Source organism: Empidonax traillii, unplaced genomic scaffold, assembly GCF_003031625.1.
Source record: "Empidonax traillii isolate 1590-97213 ecotype Southwest subspecies unplaced genomic scaffold, ASM303162v1 scaffold182:size1009393, whole genome shotgun sequence".
In the NCBI taxonomy this organism is placed as follows: domain Eukaryota; kingdom Metazoa; phylum Chordata; class Aves; order Passeriformes; family Tyrannidae; genus Empidonax; species Empidonax traillii.
This window is the reverse complement of record NW_020955375.1, coordinates 333496-358505: the sequence shown is the minus strand read 5'-3', so window position 1 is coordinate 358505 and position 25010 is coordinate 333496. Positions and strand designations below refer to the sequence as shown.

Here is a 25010-nt window from a genome sequence, read left to right as displayed (position 1 = left end):
CTTCTTGCTATAACCCCCCAAACCTGCACAGGACAGCAGCCACAGAGGTGGGGATTGGGGAAGGAGGTGAGAAGGGTGGAAAGCAGCAGGATGAAGGTGGCAGGAAAGCAGTGGCAGAGCTTAGGGTTTTATTTGGTCCCAAGGGAAGTGGGTGGTGGTGTGGGCCAGTGTGGTGTGGGTGCCAGGCAAGCAGCTGAGCTGGCACGAGGGTACATGTGCAGGCAGAGGGATGGGTGGGCTGGCCACATTCTCCTGCCCTGTGGTCCCATCCTGCTCACACCAGCTGCTGCAGGAAGGCCAGGAGCCCACGGTGCCACTCATTGGGCTTGTCCAGGTAGCAGGGGTGTCCAGCACCCTGCAGCATCAGCACCTGGTGCTCAGGGAGGTGCCGCAGGTTGTTCAGGCTGGTCTCCCCCAGCTCCACGTCCTGGTCTCCATACACAATCAGCGTGGGGGTCTGCAGAGGAGGAATGGAGAGGGGGAGCCTGTGAGTGGGATCCAAGCACCCAGGCACTCATTCCTTCTGGACAGGGACATCCTAGAGGGGAGCCACTTGCCTTTCTACTCCCCTCTCCAGGACAAGAGGCTCAGACTCCTGGGTCTCCTAACATCCCCTCTTTCATTTCTGCTATCCCACATCATATTCCTTCATCATGATGTTCCCCCTTTCCAGTGGCAACTAGAGTTTCTGTCCTGTTTAGTCTTTCCCCACTCAACCCCAGTGCAAAGGTCCCTCCTCTTCACCATGCCCTCCCAGTTCCCTGATCTCCCCTAGTGCCGTACTTTGATCCGGGCATACTGCTCTGCCGTGAATTTGTCGGTGCAGATGGGTGCCACAGGTACATATGCCTTGACCAGGTTGCTGTGCTCCAGGAGGAAGGGCAGGGAATACATGCCGCTGAGCGATGGGCTGATCACCACAGCTGGACCCAGGCACAGAGCCTCCGAAACCGCCTTCAGGAATCCCGCCGGCGCTGGTTGGCCCACGGGTGCTGGGGCCACGGCATCCTTGGAGCGCCCCAGCCCTGAGCCATGGGAAACACAAGTGGCCCTGTCAGGCTCCCTGCTGCCTCAGTGAGCAGGAGAAGCTGGCACAGCACAGCTGGATGCTGGAGTTGCCATCCTTGCACCACAAACCCAGTGGGTGCATCGGCCCCACCTGGCTCCAGGGCTGTGCTCACCATCACAACCTTACCCGGCAGGTCGATGGCCACGGCTCGGTAGCCGTTCTCGGCCAGAGTGGCGAGGGTCCCCACCTGCAGCCAGGTGTCGGAGGAGAAGCGGATGCCGTGCAGCAGCAGCACCGTCAGCCTCGGCGCCGCCTGGGCGGGCTCAGCCTGGCGGTAGAACAGGGTCTGTCCTTGCACGGTGACGGTGCTCTCAGTGAGCCGTGGGGTGGCCATGCCTGGGGGTCGGGGGGCTGTTAGTGGGGCGAGTGGTGGGCATAGGAGGGGTGACGTGCCCTGTGCCGCCGTCGAGGCACGGGTGACCACGGGGGGGTCACACCGGCATCACCCTCACTGCGGGGGCACCGGCGGGGCCGCTGATGTGCCAGGCGGGTTCATGGGGCCGCCCCCGCCTCAGCTTCCCCGTCTGGCCCTTACCTGCTGCTCCGTGCACGGGGCCAGCCGCCGTTCCCCTCCTCCCTGCTCCCCGTCGCAGCACCGGGCCGGGGGAGCCGCGCCCCGGAGCCAAAGGCCTGCGGGGCGGGGAGGAAGGGAACGGCGGCACCGCCTCATGGAGAGCAAGGTCCGGGGCGGCCCCGGGAACGGCTGCGGCCCTGCCAGGCTGGGCCGAGCGGAGCCGAGCCGACCTTTGCCGAGCTCGACCCGAGCCTTGCCGAGCGCAGCTGAGCCCGACCCGAGCTCTACCCGAGCCCTGCCGTGTGCAGAAGAGCTCTACCCGAGCTCTACCCGAGCCATCCCGAGCCTAAGCCGAGCTTTGCCGAGCTCTACCCGAGTCCAACCCAAGCACAGCTGAGCCCAACCCGAGCTCTGCCGAGCCGCACCGAACCCTTGACGAACCGAGTCGAGCCGAGCCGAGCTCAGCTGAGCCCCTGCCGAGCCTCGCCAAGCCCCGCCAAGCCCCGCCGGCCCAGCCGATCCCCTGGCTGTTCTGTCCCAAGGGCTCTGCGGTGGCCTGGCGGGGCCGTGCCGGGGTTGGGGCCGTGCCGGGGTTGGGGCCGTGTCCCGGTCGGGGCCGGGGCCGTGCCGCACAGCGCCCCGCTCCCCGTTCCCGGAGCCTGCAATGCCGCGCGGTGCCGCCGGGCGGAGCCGTGGGCGCAGCGGCGCTGGGCGGGCCGGGCGGGGGGCGCGGGCTGGGCCGGAGCTGAGCGGAGCAGCGCTCCTGCAGCCCCCCGCAGCAGTGGGGCTGGGGGCCCGAGGCCCCGCGCTGCCGCTCTCCTTTTGCAGCGGGAGCGGAGATGCTTCCGGTCCGCAGCCGCCTGGGGCTACTGCTCCTCGGGGCGCTCCTCACCTTCCTCCTGTACCTTCTCCTCCCGGCCGCCCGGCACGGGCAGCGCACCCGGCCTGACGAGGGGCAGCGGGGCTGGCGGGCGGTCAACGGCACGGCGAGGATGGGGATGGCTGCGGGAGAGCCCCCCGTCTTCTACAGGGAGGTTCCCGCAGGAACTGCCGGCCCTGGGAGGTGGGTCAGCCCAGCCTCGGGTCTGTCATCACCAGCCCTTGAGGCCGCTGGGTGCTGCAGGCATGGCATCCTCCCTGAACCCTTTCCCGCCTGTCTTCCCCCCCGCAGGCCCGATGTCCTGTTCCTGCACGGCCAGGCATTCACCTCCAAGAGGTGGGAGGCCTTGGGCACGCTGGCGCTGCTCGCTGGAGAAGGCTACCGTGCAGTCGCAATAGATCTGCCCGGTAGGACCATGTCACTGTGTTTAGTTGATCCCTCTGGGCAGCTCCAGCCCCTGGCCTCAGCTGGGCCCTGGAGCTGTTTAGAGGGCAGGCTCTGGATAGCTAGACATGATCCCTGGGGCAGTGTGCCTGGGATTTGGCTCTGCCCTGGGGCGTTGATCTTCATCGTGTGGTGAGGCTGGTGTGAGACTGGGGCTGTACAGCCACCAGGGCTTGATCAGGTGCCCATTTTTTGCCAAGCCGTTGAATCTTGGTGGGGAGAGAGAACAGTGGAGGCTGCACAATGCCCCCTGCCCACTCTGTGCCCTCTTCCCCATGCCAGGCTATGGGGATTCTCCCCCGGTGGAGACGGTGGTGACGGCACAGGGCAGAGTGGCTTTCCTGGACCGTGTTCTCCAGGAGCTGGGCATGCGGAGGCCCGTTCTCGTGAGCCCCTCCATGAGTGGCCGCTTTTCCCTGCCCTTCCTGCTGGAGCAGGGGGACCGGCTGTCCGGCTTTGTGCCCATTGCGCCTGTGGGCACCAAGGACTACACTGCTGAGCAGTACCGGCGGGTCCAGGTGAGCTGTGTCATTGGGCTCCTGGGGGGCTCCCCTGGGTGCTGGTGAGCCTCTGGCTGGAGGGAGATATGGAGGGTGGCCCTGTTTAGGGGTGAGTGAAGGGGACCTGTGCCCCCCAGCTCATGGGGGAGCTGGCACCTGCCTCCCCTTGGCCTTGCAGCCCTATATGGTGATGGATGGAGGTGGACACAGCCCAGGGGAAGCGCAGCAGCTATTTACCTCTCTGACAACCGTTCTGCTTTTTTCTCTGACAACCATTCTGCTTTTTTCTCTCTCCCAAGACGCCCACCCTGATCCTGTATGGTGACCGTGACACAGGTCTGGCTCCCCAGGCCCTGCAGAACCTCCAGCACCTCCCTAAGCACCATGTAGTCGTCCTGCCTGGTGCTGGCCATGCCTGCTACCTTGACAAGCCTGAGGACTTCCACCGGGCCCTGCTGGGCTTCCTGCGCCAGCTGAAGTGAGCACCGCCTCCTCCCTGCCGAGCAGAGGACAGGAGCTGGGGCATCGGAGGGACTAGGAGGCACACACAGCTGGTGTGAGGGGCGCTGCTGCCTGTTGGGGTGTCCCCAGGGTGGCGGGGGTGGGGACTCGAGATGTCCCTCGCTGGCAGGACAGAGTGTCGCCTGTCACGAGGCCAATAAACCGATGCTGCTCTGTTTTCTGCTTGTGTCCCGAAGCGCCGCGGGGCTCACCGGGCTCCAGCCTCATCTCTCTTGTGTGGGGCAGGAGGGTGCCCTGCGCCCTTTGCCTGTACCCCGCCCCTTGCCTGCCCCTCCTGCTCCCCCCGCTCCTCCCCTGCCCGCCCCCTGCCCGCTGCCGCCGGCGGGGCGGAGCGCAGAGGGCGGAGCGGGGCCGGGCAGCGCCGGCGGAGCAGCGCGGAGGTAGGGCCGGGGCGGCGGGAGGCCGAGGAGTGGGGTCGGGCAGCAGGAGCGCCCGGCAACCCGCGGGTGGGTGCCCCGGTGCCTTCGCCCCCTTCAAGCCCCCCCCCCGGCCCCCCGCCCCCCCCCCCCCCCCTTGCACCCCTCCGCTAACCCCCCTGCACCCGCTTACCACGGTGTTCTGCACCCCTTTGCCTTCTTGCCCGTGCTAACCGTGCATCCCAACAGCGCAGCTGCAGCACCCCTAACTGTGGTACCCTGCACCTCCCTGCACTGCTAACCATGATACCCTGCCGTCTGCTTCACCTCCCAGCCCCCTTAACCACACTATCCCTGCATCCCTATCCACGAGACCCTGCACTCCCCACAACTCTAATCATGATGTCCCTGCATCCCAACTGCAGTACACCACACCCCACTGCACCCCAGCCATGGCACCCCTGTACCTCACCTGCACCCCTTTGCACTCCCAGCCACAGTACCTGCACCCCTAACCAGGGTCTTGCTGCAGCTCTTACAGCCTCTCTGCACCCCCTGCTCCCATACCCTCCCCAGTGTTCCCCTTCAGCCCTGCTACTGTACCCCCATGTGCCCCTAAGCAGCCCATATCCTCCTGTTCCTCCAGCCACCCAGCACTTTTCAGACAGCTCCTCCAGTAGCCTGCTGCCCTAATGTGGCCCCCTAGTTCTGTCCTCTGCAAGCACTCGATCTCCTTTAACCACTCTCACTTCCCTCCACCTACAGCACCTTTCCTTGCAGTTGTCCTGCACCCCCTAAGCAGCCAGTGTCCCCCTTTCTTTACCTGCACCTCCTTACACCAGCATCCTGCCTGTAGTCCTCAGCATTCCTGGCTACCCCCAACTACCCTGTGCCCCTGCCCTACACACACTTCTTCTCCCCATAAGCCCCTTCCCCACCTAGTTGGACCCTTTTCCTCCCAGCTAGCCCTTTCCTAGATCTCCCCCCTGGCCTGGCCATCCCAGGCTGCCCTGGCACTCTGTTTGGGGCACGAAGATGTGCTTTGGGGGAAGAATGACAGGATAGCATGGGGGCCACACTCCATCCTGCCCTGTGTCCAAGTGGGGGGGATTTCTCCCACATTGGCAGAGTCCCAGGACTCACATGGGGCAGACCTTTGCCCTTTCTCACTTCAGTTTCTGTGACGACCGAGCTTGCAGGCGGACTTTGGAGGGGCCGGTGGGTGATTAACCATGTTGCCACTCTTCCCCCAGAGCTTTGCAGCCCCAGTCCCAGACATGGCACCTGGGAAGCCTGGGAAGAGCGCAGGGGCCTCGGAGAACTCCTCAGTTACACTTTTCCGGGAGTACCTGAGGATTGACACTGTCCACCCCAAACCTGACTATGGTGAGGATGGGAGAACAGGACAGGGAGCCACGTGGGGATCTGGCAATGCCGCTTTGCGGCTCCGGTCTTTGGACTCAAGTGCCCAAGTCCTGTGCCGGGGCTGTTTTGATCATGGTGTTAAGGAGCAAACTCCTTTGTGTCTTATCTTGGCTCGTGCCTTTGCTTGGGGCAGGGACGTCCCAAGTGCACCCAGAGCTGCTGTTTGCACCCTCCAGCCCCATGCCCCTTGCTCCCCCTTTTCATGCTGCCCTGGCTCTGGGACGGATGAACTCCTTCTATTCAGATCTCCTTCTCTTAACATTTGTGTCCTCCCACTAAAGCGCATTGAGATTTTTTTCTTGGTGAGGAGCTCACAAAACTTCAATGGAGGACCATACTCCCTGAACTCACGAACTTCAAATTTCTCTTTTCTTATTCCCTAAGTCTTCACCCCAAAGGGATGGTGATGAGCTGCTCCTGTCCCTGCTCCTGGCCACCTCTTGTGCTCGGGACCTCCATCACCTGCCCTCACTAGTCACCACTTTCCTTGGCCTAGGAACTCCACAGAGCTTTGGGGTCCCTGGGGAATTGCAGAGAGAGGGGAGGGAGACCCCAGTGTAACTCCAGGCATCCCTGCTCTTCCCCAGATGCAGCTGTCCAGTTTCTGGAGCGCATTGGCACCGACCTGGGCTTGGCCTGCCAAAAAGTGGAGGTGAGCAAGGCGAGGAACTGCCTCCAGACTGTCCATCCATCCATCCATCCATCCATTCATCCACTTGTGCCCAGGTCCTTAGTGACCAGGCTGTTCCCTTGCCTGCACCCCAGAACTGGGCAGGAGTGAATCCCCTCTGCCTGTAATCCTGGGCTGACCCAAGCCCTTCCTTAAGCCAGTATTCCGGCTGCTCCCCGCTGACCTTTGCAGCTGCCTGTGCTATGATTAGCTGGGGACCTGGCAGGGTCATGTTGGCTGGGGCTGTCCTTCCTGCTGGGCACCGGCTGTCCCAGGGGATTCCCAGGCACCAGGGGAAGATGCCAGGTTTGTCTTCCCTCCTTGGAAATGTAGCCAGGTCTGGCACCTGCAGCCAGACTCTGTGTGGCTGTGGGGAGTTCAGGTGTGTGTGCTTCTGCTGCCTGCTCTCTCCCAGCAGAGAAAGGGGTGACCTGCCAGGTGGCATCCCGAAATTTTTCCCAAGCTGATACTTTTTGGCTCCAGTCCACCACTCCCAGCATTCCTGTTCCCATCCTGGACCCTGGTGACACCCTACCTTTGCTCCACAGGTGTGCCAGGGCCGTGTGGTGCTGATCCTGACCTGGCAGGGCACAAACCCCCGCCTGCGCTCCATCCTCCTCAACTCCCACACTGATGTCGTGCCCGTCTTCGAGGTGCTGGGACATGGAGAGGGATAGGATGGGCATGGTGGGGAGGATGGGGTGGCTGGAGGATGGGAGCTGGGGCCTGCTGTGCCCCTCTACCACTGTGGCCACTCTGTCCCACAGGAGCACTGGACTTACCCACCCTTCGAGGCTGTTAAGGACTCGCAAGGCAACATCTACGCCCGGGGTGCCCAGGACATGAAGTGTGTCTCCATCCAGTGAGTGGAGAGTTCTGTGCCTGCCTGGGGGGCACGGTGCTGATGGTGCCTCTGAGTGGTGCAGGACAGGATGCAGCCATCCCCAGGGTCACTGGGGCTGAGGGTGCCACCTCTTGACCCACCCTGGCTCAGAGCACACAAGCCCCTCTCCTCCATGATGACCAGACACTACTTTCCCCCTGCAGGTACCTTGAGGCCATCCGGAGGCTAAAGGCAGAGGGAAAGTCTTTTGCCCGCACCATCCACCTCACCTTTGTGCCTGGTGAGTCCCCAGTTTGTCCCTTCGTGGGGGCACAGACGGGGCTGGCAGCTGAGTGATGCTCTGGAGTACCCCCTGGTGTGGAAACTGCCAGGCTGCCCGTATTTTGAGCTCCAGCTCAAGGCTGGAGAGATTTCCATATCCAAAGACATCTGATGGCACCCTGACTGGCATGGAAGAAGGACCAGAGGGTGGTGGGCCAGGGAATGCCCCAGTTCCTTCCTCCATGCCAGGCTCTCCCCTGCAGATGAGGAGGTGGGTGGACACAAGGGCATGGAGATGTTCGTGCAGCGTCCCGAGTTCAAAGCGCTCAACGTGGGCTTTGCCATGGATGAGGGTGAGTGGTGGTATGGCTGGCACAGGGATGTGTCTCCTCCTGGCACACACCCTGGCATTACCCCCAGGCACTGGCACCCAGCACACTTCCAGGCACCCCCTTGGGGAATCCTCCCGGACAGTGACCCGCACGGTGCCAGCCTGGAGGGGAAGTGCTGCCAGGGCAAAGCAGAGGGGGGCACATTATGGCACCCCTGTGCCCCACTGACCCCCTGTCTGTGCCCACCACAGGCCTGGCCAGCCCATCTGACACCTTCAGTGTCTTCTATGGCGAGAGGAGCCCATGGTGTGAGTACCTGAGTGACCACTGCCTTGTCCCTGGCTCTGCTGAGTGCTGGGGCACTGGTGCTGTCCCAGGCTTGCTGCTCGACACTTCCCTCTCTCCCCACTGCTACAGGGATAAAAGTGAAGTGCATGGGTAGCCCCGGGCATGGGTCCCGCTTCATCAGCAACACGGCGGCCGAGAAGATGGTAAGAGAGGGGGTACACACTGTGCAACCCCCTTGCCTGCCCTGTGCCTACCCAGGCCCCTGCCTGCAGGGCTGGTCCTCACCTGCTGCCCTTCTCTCCCCAGCAAAAAGTCATCAACTCCTTCCTGGCCTTCAGGGAGAGTGAGAAGCAGAGGTAGGAGACAGGCTATGGTACCGCTGTAGCTTCAATTTGGTCCATGAAGGGGGCCGCTGGGGTCCCAAGCCCGGCTCTGATCCAGGGCTGCCACCCTGTGCCTCACTTTCCCCATTTGGGGTGGGAGAGCACTTGTCCTCCCCATGGCAGAGGGTGACTCTCCCTTGTGTCCCCTGAGGCTCAAGACTGACTCAAGCCTGACCCTGGGGGACGTCACCTCGCTCAACATGACCATGCTGGAGGGGGGTGTCTCCTTCAACGTGGTGCCCTCGGAGATGGCTGCCAGCTTCGACATCCGCATCCCGCCCACCGTGGACCTGAAGGTGGGCGCCACACCAGTCCCACTCAGGAGGGGAGCAGGACTGGGGATACCCTGCTCACACTCCTCCTCTGGTCTCTGCCTCAGGCCTTCGAGGAGCAGGTGGCCAAGTGGTGCCGTGGTGCTGGGGATGGTGTCACTTATGAGTTTCACCAGGTGAGGGGTCTCAGCCACCCAGGCACATCGTACCCATCCCTCCCCTGCCAAGTGCCCATCCACTCACACCTCACTTGCCCTCTCCCTCCATCAGAAATGCATGGACCAACACATAACCTCCACTGACGAGTCGGACCCATGGTGGAAGGCCTTCAGTGGGGTCTGTAGGGACATGTGAGTAGTGTCCCCATTAAAAGCAGGATCATCATGGCAGGGACATCCTCTGGTGGGAGTCAGGTGGTCCCCAGGGGTCTCTGGGGTCATGGCAGCGGTTGGGATAGGGTGCTCTGTGCTATGCCAAAGCATCTCCCTTGTGTTTCCCTCTCAAAAGGAATGGGATTGAGTGTCCCGCAGGGCTGTGGAACCTTCCTGTCACAGTCTCTTTGCCCATGGGGTGTCAGGGGGACAGGGGACCTGGCTGCCCTCATACCCATGCTGACACAGGGTCTCACTTGTCAGGAAACTGCAGCTCAAGCTCGAGATCTTCCCGGCTGCCACCGACAGCCGCTACATCCGAGCGGTGAGTGTGGTACCCACCTGCCCGTGGGTTCCCCATCTGGGGCAGCCCCAAGCAGGAGCCTTGTCCAGGTGGAGGAGTGGGGCAGCTCCAACCTCACCTAGTGCCTCCCCACCTCCAGGCAGGGCACCCCGCTATCGGCTTCTCGCCCATGAACCGCACACCGGTGCTGCTCCATGACCACAACGAGTTCCTCAACGAGCAAGTCTTCCTGCGGGGCATCGAGATCTACGCCCGCCTCCTGAGCGCCCTGGCCTCGGTGCCCCCGCTGCCTGCCGAGGGCTGAGCGCCCGGCCAGGGGCAGGACAGGGGGTGCTGAGCAGCAGGACGCAAGGCTTTGAAAAGGGGGCAAGGAGTGGGCACAGCAAATGCCTGCTGGTGTTCCGGGGATGCAGATGGAGTCATACCGTGTTGGCTGTGTTCAGGGCTGGCCTGCTGGTGATACCCGAGGGGTTGTGTCTGCCTTGCCCACGTGCCAGCAGAGCCTTGTGTCCAGGTGCCTCCAGCCTTTCCTGGTGTCGGCAGTGCCTCCCACTGTCCCTGTTCCACCTCTGGCTGCAAGGGCTGGATGGTGAGGGGCTGGCCAGTGGCCCGCTCTGCCTGCCCACACCTTGTCCTGCCTCCCTGCCTGCTTGCCAGAGGAGCCAGGGCCAAATGCCACCCGTCTTCTCTGTGCAAGTCAATAAATCTCCTTGGTAAGCACACCCAGGAGCGGGCTGGTCTGTCTGTCTGTCTGTCCATGGTGCTGGCCTGTGGGATCTCACCCAGGCACCGCAGATTTCCTTTTTCAGTGGGGCCAGCTGGGGTGCTCCTGCTCCTCTGGGTTCTTTGGGCTGGGGGACAGCAGTGCAGGCAGGATCCTGCCTGGGCAGGCTGTGGGGCCTCTGCTCCCAATCAGCCTCAGGGGACTGGTGCTGGGCTTCATCCCGCTCCTTCCTTCCCTCCCTCCCTCAGCTCCTGCCACAGTGCTGCTCCCCCAAGCCCTCGGGTCCGGGCAGGCAGCATACGGGTCTGGGCAGGCACCTCTGCTTATCTGCCAGAGCTGCCACTGGCTTCCTCTCCTTGCTCATTCCCAGCCCCATGCAGCTCCCCAGCACCCAGGGGTGCAGGATCTGTCCCAGCCATGCTGTTCCTTGGGGAAACTGAGGGCTCACTAAGCAAATTGGGATGGTTTTACAGTGCTTGGGGGACTTGCAGAGCTGCTCCATTATGAAAGGTTGGGGATGAGCCAGGGCCCCCCAGCCTCCTGATCTGTGTTTTAATTAAAAAAGATGCTGGAACCCTTGGGGGGCTGGGGATAATGAGTCTGCTCAGTGCTGGGCTGGGAGAAGGGATGAAGCTGGTGGTGGTGGAGTAATGAGGGAGAAGCCACCAGCTCCTTGGCTCCTTCCCCTCCATCCAGCACAGGGGGAAATCCAAGGCTTTTGCGTGAGGGACATACCTGCCTGAGTCTCCCATGGGAAGCCAGTGTGGATTCTCTGATGTCTCATATGATGACATCCTCTGACCCTGCAGTCCTGGGGCAGGATGGCATGGGAATGGGGTGGGTACCAAGGGGCCCTTGCTGGCCAGGATCCCTGTTCAGGGTGCTGGCACCTTTGCTGGGAGACAAAAATGCATGCCTTGCCTTGTGGGTGCACCAGGGCTACCTGTGGCACCCTGTGCATCCCCCTCGATCCTGCTCAGCCCCTTTCCCCAACTATCCTGCTGTAACCAGCTTGCCTGGCTGGGAGAGATGTGAGCTGAGAACTGGGTGCTTGCTGGTGCTTGGAGATCACGCCACGCTCAGCATCCTTCTTGGGGGCAGGTCTGTATGCCCTCTCTAGTATAAGAGGAGGGCAAGGCTGGGAGATCCTAGCTTCCCTCCCTTGCTCCCCATCCTCAGGGATGAGCTGGCGGGGCTGGCAGGGTGAGCTGCGGGAGGGGGCTGCGGTAAAGCCTAAAGTGCTGGTGGCAGGGAGACACTTTGGGGATATGCGGAGTTCTCGGGGTCCCCCGGGGATGGGGCCGTCCCCCCGCGCATCCCCGCCGCCCCTGGGGATGAGGGATGGCGGGGCTGGGCTGGGGCGGGCCGGGGCGGGCCGGGGGCGGTCGGATGTCGGCCCCATAAAACCTCGGTGCCACCGGCGGCCCCGGGCGCGACGGCGGGATGCGGACGGCGGTGGCCTTGGCGGTGTCGCTGTCGCTGTGCTGGCTGGGGGCGGCGGGGCACAGCCTGCCCCGGCTTCGTCTGTCCTACCGCGGTGAGCCGGGCCGGGGGCACCTGCTGCGGGCCGGGGGGCTGCCCACCGAGGGGTGTCCTCGGGATCCTCTCTGCGGGAGCTGCGCGGGGGCTTGGGGAGCTGCGCGTGCTGCGCCCGGAGTGCAGGGCTTTTTAGGGAGGAGGTTCGGGGGGCACCTTGCGCTGGGGCTCTGGTTAGGCTGGGGTTTCGGTGGGTGGCTTCCCGGCGCCCCTCTGTCCCCCGCGCGGGACGTGGGGGGGCCCCGGAGAGAAGCGGGAGGAAGTGGGGAGCCGAGTGATGGGGAGAGGGGATGTGCAGCCGGGATCCGCGCCAGCCCCGCCACTTGCCACGAGGGATCGTCTCCCACGTCGAGTGCGGGGAAATTGAGGCACGGCGCTGTCCCGGCCCCGGCACGCTCTGCCGTGTGTGCTGGGGGGTGGGGGGTGCTGCCGTGCGTGGGTGGTCCCCCGGCCTGGGCACTCCGAGGGTGCGTGCTCAGCATCCTCGGTTGGGCAGGGGGTCCATGGGGCGCGCCCTCCGAGCCCCGCCGTGCTGGAGTGCGGGTGCCGGGGTGCCAGACCCCTCGGGGGGCTGCGGGGGCAGTGCTTGGTTTTAATTAAAACTCTCCCTGTGATCCTGCTCTGGCTCGCCGCATCCCCCACTCTGCCAGCCTAATGCACGGGCTGCTCCAGCCAAACTTGACAGAGCCTGGGGCGCCCTAATCTCCTTCTGGCCTCAAAGCAATGAACCTGCTCGTAAAAAAATTAACATAAAATAAATTACATAAGGCATATCTTCCCCGTTCTCAGCGAGAGGAAAGGCATGAGCAGTCCAGAGCTTGGAGAGCCACGGGAGCTGCAGAGCACCTCCCTCTGCCAGGGAAAAGTCTTGCTCCTGTGTTGCCTGGGCTGGGGGGTCCCAAGGCTGGCTCTGTCCTGGGGCACAGCAGGCGATCCAGGGGCTGCCTCCCTGTGGAAGGGGAAATTGAGGCACTCAGTGGCCCCTACTTACCCTGGGAGCCAGCATGCACCCAGGACGGCTCATGGCTCTCTCCCGTGATGGGATCCGGCGTCCTCAAACTGGGCTTGGCAGCAGGGCAAGGAGGTCTGGGGTCACAACAGGGCTGGGTCGTGGGGCTCAGGGTATGGCTCTGTGTCTGATCCACTCCAGCACAAAGTCCGACCGTGCCAGGCCATTCCCCAGGTGTGAGGGGTTCCCTAGGGCCCGGGCGGGGGTGGGGGGCGCTCCTCAGCTTCTCACGGGGAGGAGCCACCTTTGGAAGCGCTTTTTTTTTTTTTTTTTTTTTTTTTTTTTTTTTTTTTTTTTTTTTTTTTTTTTTTTTTTTTTTTTTTTTTTTTTTTTTTTTTTTTCCTCCCTTTCTTAAGCTGCTTATTCCATTCGTCTTTCAAATTGGAAACAGAAACTGAAATTTCCCATGAAACAAATTCTGCCACCGCCTTCTCCCCGGGGGGAAGAAAAAGAAAATGAAAATTTCAATTAAAACCATTGGAGCCTCTGAAATGAAAGGGGCGAGCTGGTGCTGTTTGTGCACAGCTCCTTGGTCTGGGCTCTGCCTGGCAAGCGGCTCTGGCTGAGGGGTGGCATTTGTGGGGTGACAGGGACAGGCTTTGTGCTGCGGGTGCAGGGGTGGCCATGCCCCCAACTCTTCCTCACACTTCAAGCCACTCTTCTCCTTTTGTTTCAAATTTCAGCAGTGGCTCGTGTAAGAGGGGAAAGAGCGTTTTGCTGCTATGTGGACCAGGAGCATTGCAGCACAGCCCAGTGCTCTCTTGCTGTGCCTCCCCAGGGGCCCCCCCACCGGGGTGAAGGGGTCCCAGGGATGGATGGGCAATGGCAGGGGGCTGCTCCCTGGGGAGATGAAACCGGAGGGGGGGAAGAGGAAGGCGCCCTGGACTGGTGTAACCCGAGGCGCAGGAGGAATTCACCAGGTCTGGGGGAGAAGGGGAAGCCTCGCCTGAAACAATAAAAGGAGCCCGACGACTTTGCCGATGTTATTCTGAGCTGGGAAAATGTTATTGCTGGGCAAGAATAGAAGGAGACGACAGCATTTTCCTGTGCTGGACCAGGCGATATGGGAGGACCTGAGATGCTGTGAGGACACAGGGGGAGGGTACCCCCAGGGAGATGAGGTGGAAGGGCCACTAGGGCCTGGTGCCAGCTCTGCTTGCAGGCACAGAGGACTTCCCAATAAGGATGGAACCACTGGGGCTATATCCTTCTGTGTCACTGGCATCAGCAGTCAGGGCAATGGGACTGCCCTTGGGGAGCCTGGCAGGGATGAGAGTTGTGTGTGATGGGGTGGAGGTGGCCATTGTCCCCCACCAGGGATGGACCTTGTCTCCCTTGCAGGCAGAAGACACATTTCCCACTAGGATGGGGGCACGGCTTGGCCACCTCCTCGTGGGAGGTGACAAATCACCCCCCAGCAAGAGCAGGGCTCGGTACCCCAGTGTCTTGGGCTGCTGGCAACTGGGCTTGTCCCAGCACCACCTCCCCTCTCATGGGTCATGTGTGGGGGAGGCTCGTGCTGGGGGTTTCTCTGGGGTCAGCACCAGCAGCAGCTGGCAGTCTTCCGGGCTGGAGGGTGTTTGGGGACATGTCTGTGCTCATCAATGGCGCTTTGTCCTCCTCCTCCTCTGTCTGGCGGTCACAGTGGCCTAGCCCGTGTTAGGGGCAGTCACTGGGATGGGTTTTCAGAGCCCTGTGAAGCTGAGACGTTCCCTCTTGCTCTCTCCCTCTGTGGCAGCTGTGTGGGCGCCACTGTGCCGGCTTGCTGACCCTGAAAGTCATTTCCCACTGCAAACCAGTCATGCCACTTCCCCTGCGGTGGCGTCACCATGAGGGTCCCCTTGGCATACCATGAAATTCAGGCTCAGACCTGCTTTGGGGACCTTGATATCAGACCCAGTTTCTTTGGGATGTGGTGTCCATCCCAGGGATGCAGAATTCCCATTCCAGTGCCTCTGCCCAAGTGCTGTCCTCATGTTGTGCTGTGGAGGAAACCTTCCCGCCAGTGAGGTCTGCTGGCCGTGGCAGCAGCAGACTTTATGTGCCATGGCACTGGCTGAGTGCCTGCTATTGTGTCCTTGGCTGGCACCTGGCAGGGACAGGACCTGTTTTCTGCCCACCCCATGTCCGGTCTCACCACCTTCCTGGCTCCGTGTGAGCTCAGCCTGGGGCTGGTGGCACAGCCCAGCTTGCTGTGGCATGGCCATGGTGGGAGTCTGGAGTGGGTTTGGCCAAACCCTGCTGGGGGCAGCAACCTTGCCTGGGACCCTGCTCCCAATTGGCTCTGCAGCTTTTTCCTCGGCTGTCAGGGAGAGCAGCACTCCAGCCAGGCTGAGTCTGGGATGCCAGCACCTCTAGGAAGGGATGGAGATGGATGATGCTGTCCAGGGAGGCTGGGAGCAGCTCTTCTGGCTCCAGGACAGCTTTGTGACGCTTAGAAGCAGCAGCTTGTAGGGACCCTTGAGGGCAGGATGGCTCCTCCTGATGTTCCCTCTCTCCCTGGCAGAGCTTTTGGGCACCAACCGCTCCATCCTCTTCTTCGGTCACAGAGGCTTCCTGGGCTTCCGCTCCCTCTACTTGGATGAGTACCGGGATCGGCTCTTCATCGGGGGGAAGGATGTGCTCTACTCCCTGCTCCTGGATGGGGCCAATGCAGACGCCAAGGAGGTGCGCTGGGTCCTGCTGAGCACCCCGGGGGCTCCATCCCTATGGACTCCTCACCCCTCCGAGTGGCTGGTGCCCAACTGAGCCAGGCAAAGTCACCCTGAAACAAGACCTGCCCTGGGGGTGTCCCCATCTCTAGTGCCCTGAAGTGATTCTGAAAACTTGTTGTAGTGCCTGGCAAGGGTGGTCTGGCTGTGGTGGATGGAGGGCAATTAGCCAGCGATTATTCATGAGCAGCAGCATAGGAGACTGGTGGTACAGCCCACCGGTGATTCCTGGGTGCTGAGTAGTGTTTTGGACCCCATTCCTCTAAAAAACTGCCATTGGGAGAATGAGTGCTGCCCATTGCCATCTGGGCATCCCCTTCAAGGGCCAAATAGACAAGCCTGCAGAGACAAGGAGCTAAATGCATCCATCATTGCAACAAGCTCTGTCAGGGCTCTCAGAGGCCCCCAGGCCTCTCCTGGCTCCTCGGTGGGAGAGGTGACAGACCACAGCAATGGTGCTGGGTGGTCCTTCACCCTCTCCGCTTTGGCTTGCTGTTTTTCAAACAAGGCTCTGGGCTGTTCTAGCTGAAGAAAGGGGAGGAGGAAATGAAGTGCCCTCAGCATGTTGGGTCACTGCGGTGGGGTCAAGGGCTTGTGTACCCCAGCTGCCCTTGGTCTGAGAGCCTCCAAAGTCTGTGGGGGACAAGGGCTCCATCACTCATGCTGTCCCTCGGCACTCTTTCCCCAGGCTACTCACGAGCCCACCCCCTTCCAGGCCAGCTCCAGCCATCCCCAGTGTGACCACCCAAATCCAGTTTGGCTGTGGGCTGGGACTGCTGGGCTGCCTTTCCCCAGGAGGAAGGGTCCTGCCTGAGGTTGCAGGGTGAGAGCCCTGGGCTGGGTGGGCTCTGGAGAGTGGTGGTCCATCTCTCTGTCCCTCTCTCCACGCCTGGGGACATGGATTTACAAGGCTGAGTTCCTGCTGTCCCCAATCCCTGCTCCAACACGTCCTTTGTGTTTCAGATCTACTGGCCACCCCTCCCGGGCCAGACAGAGGAGTGTTTTCGGAAGGGGAAGGATCCAGGGGTGAGTGTCTCCCCATATGTGCTCTGCCCTGAGCTGGGGGTCCCCACAGCTGGGGCTGTGCCATGTCATCCTGCTGGGGGTGACCCCATGGGGCTCACAGGCCAGTTAGTGCAGGGGTAGAGCATGAGGGAAACTGAGGCAGAGAGTCAACAGCCAAGGCTGGCCATGTGAGAGGCTTGCTCCAGGGTCTGGGAATCCTGTGTCCATTGCTCTGCTCAGCCCCATGACCAGAGCTATGGCCAGGGTGCCCTAGAGTGGCTGCACTGAATGGGCAGGGATAGCAGACTCTGAGACCCAAGCTTGGAGGGACCACAACCCCTGTGCTGTGCTCCAGACCCCAGCAACACTGGCCCATCCTGGCTGTCCCCAGCGATGGGAAATCTGTAATTCAGTCAGCCTCAGTGACCTTGCTCCCCAAATCTTACCCCTCTTTGCATCCCCCTGCCTCAATATGACTATGTCAGGGATAAAATCCCTGAGGCTCCCCTGACCCAGACGAATTGCTCCCGGGAGTCCCTGTCCTGCTCTGTGTGTTTATTTTACAAGCTCTCACTGACAGATCCAAGCCAGGGCAGGCTCAACTTTTTATTTTTCTTGAACATATATTTTTTTTTTCACTTGCTATTTTAGAGGCTCTTTGCAAAGGGAAAATAAACAGCAGGAGGCTGGGAACCCCTGGGGCGGCTCAGGAGCAGTGTTCCCAGCAGATGAGGGGCCTCCCACTGTGTGTGTGGGGGGACACGGGGGGACAGTGGGGGCAGGCAGGGCTGGTGCTGATCAGGGAGCTGCCGAGCAAACAGTGGGGAAGGATGGGAGCCCTTTTTCCAGTGGGAACTGCCAGGAGAGAATGCGTGAAGTCAGAGGTGGCAGGTCTCCAGCCCTGGGATTGTCATTGCTATGGTCCACCATAGAAGGGGACAATTCCAGACAGCGTCAGGGCTGATTTAGAGGCAGCCCAGGACTCTTGAGGTCTCTGTCTCTGGAGTTTCCTCCTTTTGTTTCATCCCTGCCGTGCACAGGAACACGATGGGAAAGGATGTTCCTGCCTCTGGTCACGTCCTGGGCGCCAGGGGTTCAGGGCTGGGTTTGGAGCTTGCTGGGCAGGTGAACTTGCTGCCCTGGCATGGGCTGTGTGACAGGGTGAGTGCACAGGTGCCCAGGGGCAGGAGGACCAGTAAAAAGCATTGTCCTTTTTGCAGTGGGCTGGGGAACACCTAGATGAAGTCTGTGCAAGTCCTGCCATTGGGTACAAGCTGCCATCTCACACCCCTGGCACCAGGCTGGAAGCTTGGAGCTGGAGGTGGGCAAAGCACCAGTATCCTGTGACCCTTCCTCTCCCCTGCTGTCTCCCCAGACTGACTGTGCCAACTATGTCCGTGTGCTGCATCCCTACAACCGGACACACTTGCTGGCCTGCGGGACAGGCGCCTTCCACCCTGTCTGCACCTTCGTCTATGTGGGGCCCCGTGGTGAGGTAGGGAAGCCTCGTGGAGGATGCTCACCCTGAGCATCCACGGTGGGACATCCCCATTGCCTGCCTCCCTCCTGAGTGGCCTTGGGACTGCGTGGGGATGCTGGATGTTGTGTTTGCCCCATCCTAAATACTGAGGGGGTACGGTGTCAGGAAGCAGGTCCCTGTTGTCCCTTTGTGCTTCTGCTACTCCCTTCCCTGGCTCACCCACCTGTGTGGGCTGGCATCCCCTTTCCAGACATGGGAAACACCCAGACAGGGGCTGGTGTCCTGCCAGGGGCTGAGGCATGGGTGGCATTTCCTCCTCTCCCAGCTCACTGCTCATAAATCAATTTGGCTGGGATAGAATGGCAGGGGCCCCTGTTCCCTCAGAGCCCAGCACCATGTGGGCAGCAGGAGCCCTGCCTGTACCGTGATGACTGACCAGGCTAACAGGCAAGCAGTGGGGCTGGCAGGTCCCTCCAACTGCTGCACGTCCTCATAGGATCAGTCTTGCTTTCTGTTTCCAGACAGTCTCTTTGGGTGGGCTGGTGCTGAGGATGCTTGCAGCGAAGTGCCTGCGAGCTGGGCAGGGACCAGAGCCAGCCCCTGCCTGCCCAGGCACAGCCCAGGACTCACCTGCCTGCTCCCCCTTCCCAGCACACCTTCAGCCTGGACCCTGCCAGCGTGGAGACCGGCCGGGGCAGGTGCCCACACGAGCCCAACCGTGCTTTTGCCAGCACCGTCATCGGTGGGTTGTTTTCCTTGGGATCCATGAGCCCCTGGGGTGCTGGGCAGGGATGGTCCCTGTGCCAGCTGGGTGTTTTTGCAGGTGGGGAGCTGTATGCCGGCCTCACCGCAGATTTCCTGGGACGCGATCCCGGCGTGTTCCGCAGCTTGGGGACCCGCTCTGCCCTGCGCACCGAGGTGGACCAGCGCCTACTCCATGGTAACGGCTCCCCTCTGCCCCTCCTGCCCCCTGGCTGGGCTAATGCCAGGGACCATAAGCCTTGAAGTGTCCCCAATGTGGTGTGGGGCTGGAGGTGGTCGCTGTGCCCTCTCACCCCATCTGACATGGCCAGCTCTTTCTTGTAGACCCTAAATTTGTGGCAGCCCACTTGATCCCAGACAACGACGACCGGGACAATGACAAAGCCTACTTCTTCTTCACGGAGAAGGTGGTGGAGGCAGACAGCAAGGAGCACGCCATTGTCAGCCGTGTGGGGCGTGTCTGCGTGGTAAGATGCTGGTGGGGACCGTGGTGGAAAGGGATGCACCAAGCCACAGCAGTGGCCCTGATGCTTTCTATCCCTGCAGAATGATGCTGGTGGCCAGAGGGTGCTGGTCAATAAGTGGAGTACCTTCAACAAAGCCCGGCTGGTGTGCTCTGTCCCTGGCCCTGGTGGCATTGACACCTACTTTGATGAGCTGGGTAAGGGGTGCCTGGAGCTGTGCCTCAGCAGGGCTAGTCCCTGAGTTGGTGTCTTCGGGAAACCCCCGGGATTCTAGGAGAAATCCCATGCTTTCATTTTTCAGAGGATGTCTTCTTGCTGAGGACGAAGGATGGGAAGAGCCCAGAGATATATGCCCTCTTCAGCACTGTCAGGTGGGTGGTCCAGCTCCAGCCTCTGGGGACATCCAGCTGCAGCCACCCATGGCCTGCCCTGTCACTGTCACCAAAGGTTGCTGGTCACTCCCAGCTCTGCTCTAGTCTGTATAGGGATGTCGGTGCTCCCATGAGCCCCACTGCCACAGGCACCAAGCATGCCTCTGCTCATCCCATTCTCCCTCCCCTTCCAGCCATGTCTTCCAGGGCTCTGCCGTCTGTGTGTACCGCATGGCCGACATCCGGGAGGTCTTCAACGGGCCCTTCGCTCACCGGGACAGCCCCCACCACCGGTGGGGTACCTACGAGGGCAGGGTACCCTACCCACGGCCTGGTGTGGTGAGTGACTCCCTGCAGCTCTGGGCCCTCTCCCCCCCAGTCTTGTCACCTGCTGGGGTGGGCTCTCTGTGGGATCCACCCCTGGTCAGCTGGGGACCAAGGTCTGGCAAAGGGGTGGAGAAAATGGATTCCAAACTGAAAGGTGATGAGGGGTCCAAACCAGCTCTGAGGGGTGATGGAGGGTGAAGGAGGGGTGGGTGCTGGTGTGGCTGGGCTGAGCTGGATCCCTCTCATCCCCACAGTGTCCCAGCAAGACCACCAACCAGCCCCGGCGGCAGTACAGCACCACCAAGGACTTCCCTGACGAGGTGCTGCACTTTGCCCGTGCTCACCCCCTCATGTACAGGCCCGTGTACCCCTGGCACCGCCGGCCCCTCCTGGTGAAGACCGACCTGCCCCACCGGCTGCACCAGATCGTGGTGGACCGGGTGGAGGCCGAGGATGGGCAGCACGATGTCCTCTTCCTCGGGACAGGTGAGCAGCAGGACCAGCATGCAGGAAGCAGCCCCAGAGCTGGTGTTACCACACCTCTGGGCTGTAGGATGGCAGGGTGCTCACATCTCCATCCTCCTTGACTCCCAGATGCTGGCTCAGTGCTGAAGGTGGTGGTCCTGCAGAAGGAAAACTCAGCCACGACTGAGGAAGTCATCCTGGAGGAGCTGCAGGTTTTTAAGGTGACATTTTCTGCCCCACTTGCAAGGGAGGGGGCAGGGGGATGAGCTCACGTTGGGTAAACACATGGGGAAGGAGGTTTAGGGTTGTCACTGCAGTGCTGGGCACTGGAAGGTCTCGGGGTTGAGAGGGCAGAGGGTGGCCAGAGGTGTTTCCACTCTCCCCAAAACATTCCTGATGCCCTCCCTGGCAGCTCTGAATGAGCCAGGCTCTCTGTGGTGAGGTTTAGCCAGCCTGACATCCTCTCTCTTCCCCTGCAGGTTCCTGTGCCCATTACTCAGATGGAGATCTCTGTCAAGCGTGTAAGTATAGACATGGCTTGGCCACGGAGCTGGGGACTGAGCTGTGGTCACCGACCTCTCAGAGCCACATGGTGCTTGCCCTGGGGAGGTCCTTGTTGGGCCCCTGGGTGCTGTGCCCATGGGGCCTGCCAGCATCACCACCTTGGTGCTGTTTCCCCAGCAAACACTCTATGTGGGCTCCAGCCTGGGGGTGGCCCAGGTACGGCTGCACTGGTGCGAGTCCTACGGCTCGGCTTGTGCCGAATGCTGCCTGGCCAGGGATCCCTACTGCACCTGGGATGGCACTGCCTGCACGCACTACCAGCCTTCTGGCAAGCGCCGCCAGCGCCGCCAGGACACCCGTCATGGTAACCCTGCACACCAGTGTCTGGACCAGAACCTGACGGGTGAGAGACTGGGGGGCCCACAGGGCTGAGGGGTTCCTCCAGGTGCCTCAAGGTGTCCTGACATCCACAGCCCTCAGCACACAGAAGGGCTTGTTGCCATCGGGATGGGCTGGGGAACCCTCATCTCCCTGTCCCATAGACCAAGGGGTGCCCCAAGAGAAGGTGGGTGCTGCTGGGGCTGGGGTTTGTCCCCAGGGAGAGATGGGGGCTGAAGCCACACGATGGCCCAGGGGGGTTGACACACAGGCAGGTGGAAGCCTGGCTCTGCCCTCCTCATGAGCCTGTGTCTGTCTTTGCCCTAGTGGATGATTTTGAGGCTGTTGAGGAGAAGGTGCTTTATGGAGCAGAGGACAACAGCACCTTCCTGGAGTGCGTGCCCCGGTCGCCCCAGGCCACCGTGCAGTGGTTTGTCCAGAGGCCCCCCGATGAGCAGCGGGATGAGGTGAGGCTCCCCCTGCACCTGCTCCCCTTGTGGGGACACAGGAGGGAGGAAGGGCCAGATCTGGATCCCCCCCAACCTTGTGGTGGTTGGCAGGTGAAGACGGACGATCGGATCCTGCAGACGGAGCACGGGCTGCTCTTCCGCAAGCTGCACCGGCACGACGCCGGCACCTACTACTGCAAAACCCTGGAGCACGGCTTCACCCAGACCGTGGCCAAGACGGCCCTGGAGGTGATCCCTGGTGAGCAGCTGGCACACACCCTCCCCCGGGAGCGGGGAGACGAGCCCCTGCGCCTGCTCTGCTCCGAGCCCCGGCTGCCACCACAGGCTCCCAAAGCCTGGTTCAAGGACATCATGCACCTGATCAGCTCCCAGAACCTGCGGCGGGTGGAGGAGTACTGTGCCCGCCTCTGGTGTGGCGGCCGCTCCCACCACCGCAAGAGCAAGCTAGCCCAGGCCAAGCTGGCCCTGGCTGGAGTGGACGTGGGCAAGAAGGGACGGGTGGCCAAACCCCACAGCGAGAGGAACCGTGTGCCCCGGCAAGTGCCAGCCACTTAGAGAGAGTGGGATGGTGGACATGGGGTGGCCGTGGGCGAGCACCAGCTCCCCATGCTGCTGGCAGCCCTGGGGGCCTCCTGCCCTGGCAATGCTGCCAGCCTGGTCCCCTCGGAGAGGGTGGATGGGCAGGTCCCTGTCACCCTTGGTGGCTGCAGGGTCACCTCTGAAATGGACGGTGAGGTGGGATGCATTGTCCCCCCCTTGCTCTTGTTGAGTGATGTGGCAGGTGGGGGCCATGGTCCCTGAGTGTGTTGGGGCTTGGCAGGCGTGGTGGCACTGCTGTGCTGTCACCCTAGGAGCTGGCTGGCTTCCTCTGGGAATAAAGGGGCTGAACATGGCACCACAGGGATGGCTTTGGGCTCTTTCCATGCCAGCCCAGAGCCTGGGGAAGATGATGCCTGCTCTTAAGAGGGGAAAAACTGAGCCGTACCCCAAAAAACATCTGTGTCTAGGATGAGCCCTGTCACCTGCTGTGACTGGGGAGCCAGAGCTGTGCTGTGCCACCCAATACATACCCTGGAGGACATGGCTCCTTCCTACCTTCCCTTGGCACCAGGACTCACTCAGCAGTGCCTGGGTGCAGCTCCCCATTTCCCTTCTGTCCCCCTGCCCCCAGCCACAGTTTTAGGATCAGGGAGAAAAGCAAACGGTTATGGGCAGGTCAGACCTGTTCCTGGGTAAACATGGGAGAGGCACTGATGCCACCCCTGTCACTGTGCCCAGGCAGGAGCGGGGACAGGCAGAAGGAACAGTTTGGGGGGGCTGCACCACAGCTGGGGTGTGTTTCTGCTGGTTGGTGGCCCTGGAGGGTGGGGTGGGACGAGGACAGTTTGGGTGGACTCATGGTGGCTGGTGGAGCCAAACCAGCACCTGGGGTCTCCCCCCAAATGCAGGGGCTGGGGTAAGTGCATGGTGAGGTGCTCCTTGCTTTCCTCCCCCGACATGAGCTCACTCCTGGTCAGCCCCGGGGTGATAAAGATCTGCCCCTTCCTGAGGCAGGGCAGCCCCACACAATGGTGTGAACTGCGGCCCCGCTGGGACGGGCATTGTTCAGAGCTGGAGGGACGGGAAAGAAAAATAAAAATAATAATAATAATTAAAAGGCCCTAAATAGCTCACACAAAGCCAGGTTGTGATATCATCTCTCCTCCCTCTGTGTGTGTGTGTTTGTGCTGCAGCACAGCTCATGGGGAGCAAAGTCCATGGGCAGCACTGCCCCGGCCCACGGAGAGGGGCTGGGGGTCCTGGCCCCCTCCTCCAGCTCCCTTGCAAACTCCAGGTGCCTGCTCAGGGTGTCTCCAGGGACGGGAGAGCTGTGGTGGGGCTGGCAGGCTGGGACACGTCCCGCAGGGAGGGGAGCAGTGCTGGCAGCACTGATTTTGGGGCTAGACTGGAGCCAAGCACGTGGATTTGGATAATCACACAGGCCTGGGGGGCACAGGAGAATGAAAACCAACAAGTGGAGACAAGGAGGGACCTGGGTGTAGAGCCAGGAAGAGAGACAGGAGTCTGATTCCTCAGGGCCCGTATTAAAGGGCTCTGCAGTGCCTGCACTGACCCGTGCTGGAATGCCTGTGCCCTGCTGCCTCTGAGCGACTCCCTGTGCTCCACAGGGAGAGGGGCTGGGGATGAGCTGCTCATCTGGGGGGAGGCAGCAAGAGGGGTCCTGAGGCCATGCTGTGTGTGGGACCTGGCCCTGAGGTCCTGTGGGAACCCATCCAGAGGTGGCACTGGGGCCAGCGAGGCTTCAAACTGAGCAGGAACAGAGACCAGAAAAACACAGTTCCACAAAGGTCCTATCCTGCCTCCCAGTAAATCTCTGGGATGGCTGAGCCTGGCCCTCCCGGGTAGATTTACAACACTAAGGCTGGAGCAGGAGGGATTTTGTCAGGGCTGTCTCTCGGGATCACCAGTAACTGAGACAACCTGGGTCCTTGGAAACTTCCATGGGCTGAACGACCACAAACACATCCTCAGGCCCCCAGGGGGTGGAAGAAGACACAATCCATGGGGCAGATTCAGCATCTGCAGCGTGAAGGGGAACAGGCCCTACCCGGGCTTGGTGCTGTCCCGGGGCAGAGCGTGGTGAGGGGGGCGCCGGGGGACGGGGTGTGTGTGGGAACGGCTGCAGAACAAAGCCGTGGAGGTGGGGGAAACAGGCACAGCCGTTCCCGCTCCTATTTTTATCGCACTTCCCACGGAAGTGCAGCGCGGGGGCTCATGCTCCCCCTGGGAGCCTTCCAGCCTCCCCAGGGGAGAAAGTGGAGCTGCTGGCCAGGGCAGGGCCGGCACGGGTGGCAGCTCGACACAGAGGCACAGGATCAATTGGATTGGGAAAGACCCCTGAGATCATCGAGTCCAACAGAATATTGGCTCACAAGCCTAAAAAAACCCAGCAAACAACCCCACAAACAAACAAAACAACAACAAACCCCCCAACCCACCAGGCAGATGCACATTATCGAGCCTGCTATTCCTTTCCACCCAACATGCACGTTTTCAGAGACCTTGCTATGAGCACAAGGCAGGGGGTCCATCCAACAATCTGGGACGTTGCAAATCCTGGTAGATGCCGATACCCTTAGCGGTGCTGTTAAGTGTTGCAATAAGCAGGGGCAGGGGCACAACTAAGAAAGTATTGAAGTATCACAATGCATAGGGGATCAGGAATAAAGTTCAGCAACAAGTGCTGCAAACTAAATTCCCTAAAAGAATTACATTTTAAATTTATTTAAATGAATGTATTAAATTTTTATTGCCTATTTATTTAAACGAATTTATTATTTTTTATTGCCTATTATAGATAATTCTACA

At 61.2% G+C, this 25010-nt stretch overlaps 4 protein-coding genes across 8 annotated transcripts; 3 read left to right on the top strand and 1 right to left on the bottom strand.

The window, feature by feature from the left end:
* Positions 1-111: 111 nt before the first annotated feature.
* Positions 112-2494, bottom strand: ABHD14B (abhydrolase domain containing 14B). Of its 2 annotated transcripts, none has more exons than XM_027886237.1 (4): positions 2476-2494; positions 1196-1405; positions 784-1025; positions 112-457 (listed from the first exon to the last, which is right to left on the bottom strand). In XM_027886237.1, the coding sequence occupies exons 2-4, from the start codon at positions 1401-1403 to the stop codon at positions 275-277; spliced, it is 633 nt and encodes a 210-aa protein (XP_027742038.1). In that variant the 5' UTR covers positions 1404-1405; positions 2476-2494; the 3' UTR covers positions 112-274. The 2 variants fall into 2 exon arrangements, with proteins under 2 accessions (XP_027742038.1, XP_027742037.1); XM_027886236.1 differs by lacking the exon at positions 2476-2494 and adding an exon at positions 1605-1680.
* Positions 2329-4086, top strand: ABHD14A (abhydrolase domain containing 14A). Its single transcript, XM_027886235.1, has 4 exons — positions 2329-2646; positions 2755-2870; positions 3190-3425; positions 3707-4086. The coding sequence occupies exons 1-4, from the start codon at positions 2423-2425 to the stop codon at positions 3887-3889; spliced, it is 759 nt and encodes a 252-aa protein (XP_027742036.1). The 5' UTR covers positions 2329-2422; the 3' UTR covers positions 3890-4086.
* Positions 4087-4270: 184 nt separating this feature from the next.
* LOC114058684 (aminoacylase-1-like) lies at positions 4271-10154 on the top strand. 4 transcript variants are annotated; one of them, XM_027886229.1, is made up of 15 exons: positions 4271-4309; positions 5539-5671; positions 6298-6362; positions 6929-7033; positions 7148-7242; positions 7428-7504; positions 7749-7838; positions 8069-8125; positions 8235-8308; positions 8412-8461; positions 8640-8784; positions 8868-8936; positions 9031-9110; positions 9396-9456; positions 9575-10154. In XM_027886229.1, exons 2-15 carry the CDS (start codon positions 5563-5565, stop codon positions 9737-9739), a joined length of 1242 nt encoding a protein of 413 aa, XP_027742030.1. In that variant the 5' UTR covers positions 4271-4309; positions 5539-5562; the 3' UTR covers positions 9740-10154. The 4 variants fall into 4 exon arrangements, with proteins under 4 accessions (XP_027742030.1, XP_027742029.1, XP_027742033.1 ...); XM_027886228.1 differs by having other exon boundaries at positions 4296-4375; XM_027886231.1 differs by lacking the exon at positions 4271-4309 and adding an exon at positions 4350-4418.
* Positions 10155-11602: 1448 nt separating this feature from the next.
* SEMA3G (semaphorin 3G) lies at positions 11603-23311 on the top strand. The gene is made up of 15 exons (XM_027886227.1): positions 11603-11696; positions 15211-15371; positions 16379-16441; positions 17796-17915; positions 18552-18840; positions 18987-19129; positions 19209-19323; positions 19428-19497; positions 19692-19836; positions 20079-20310; positions 20419-20510; positions 20769-20810; positions 20971-21196; positions 21499-21638; positions 21732-23311. Exons 1-15 carry the CDS (start codon positions 11603-11605, stop codon positions 22194-22196), a joined length of 2397 nt encoding a protein of 798 aa, XP_027742028.1. The 3' UTR covers positions 22197-23311.
* Positions 23312-25010: the final 1699 nt, after the last annotated feature.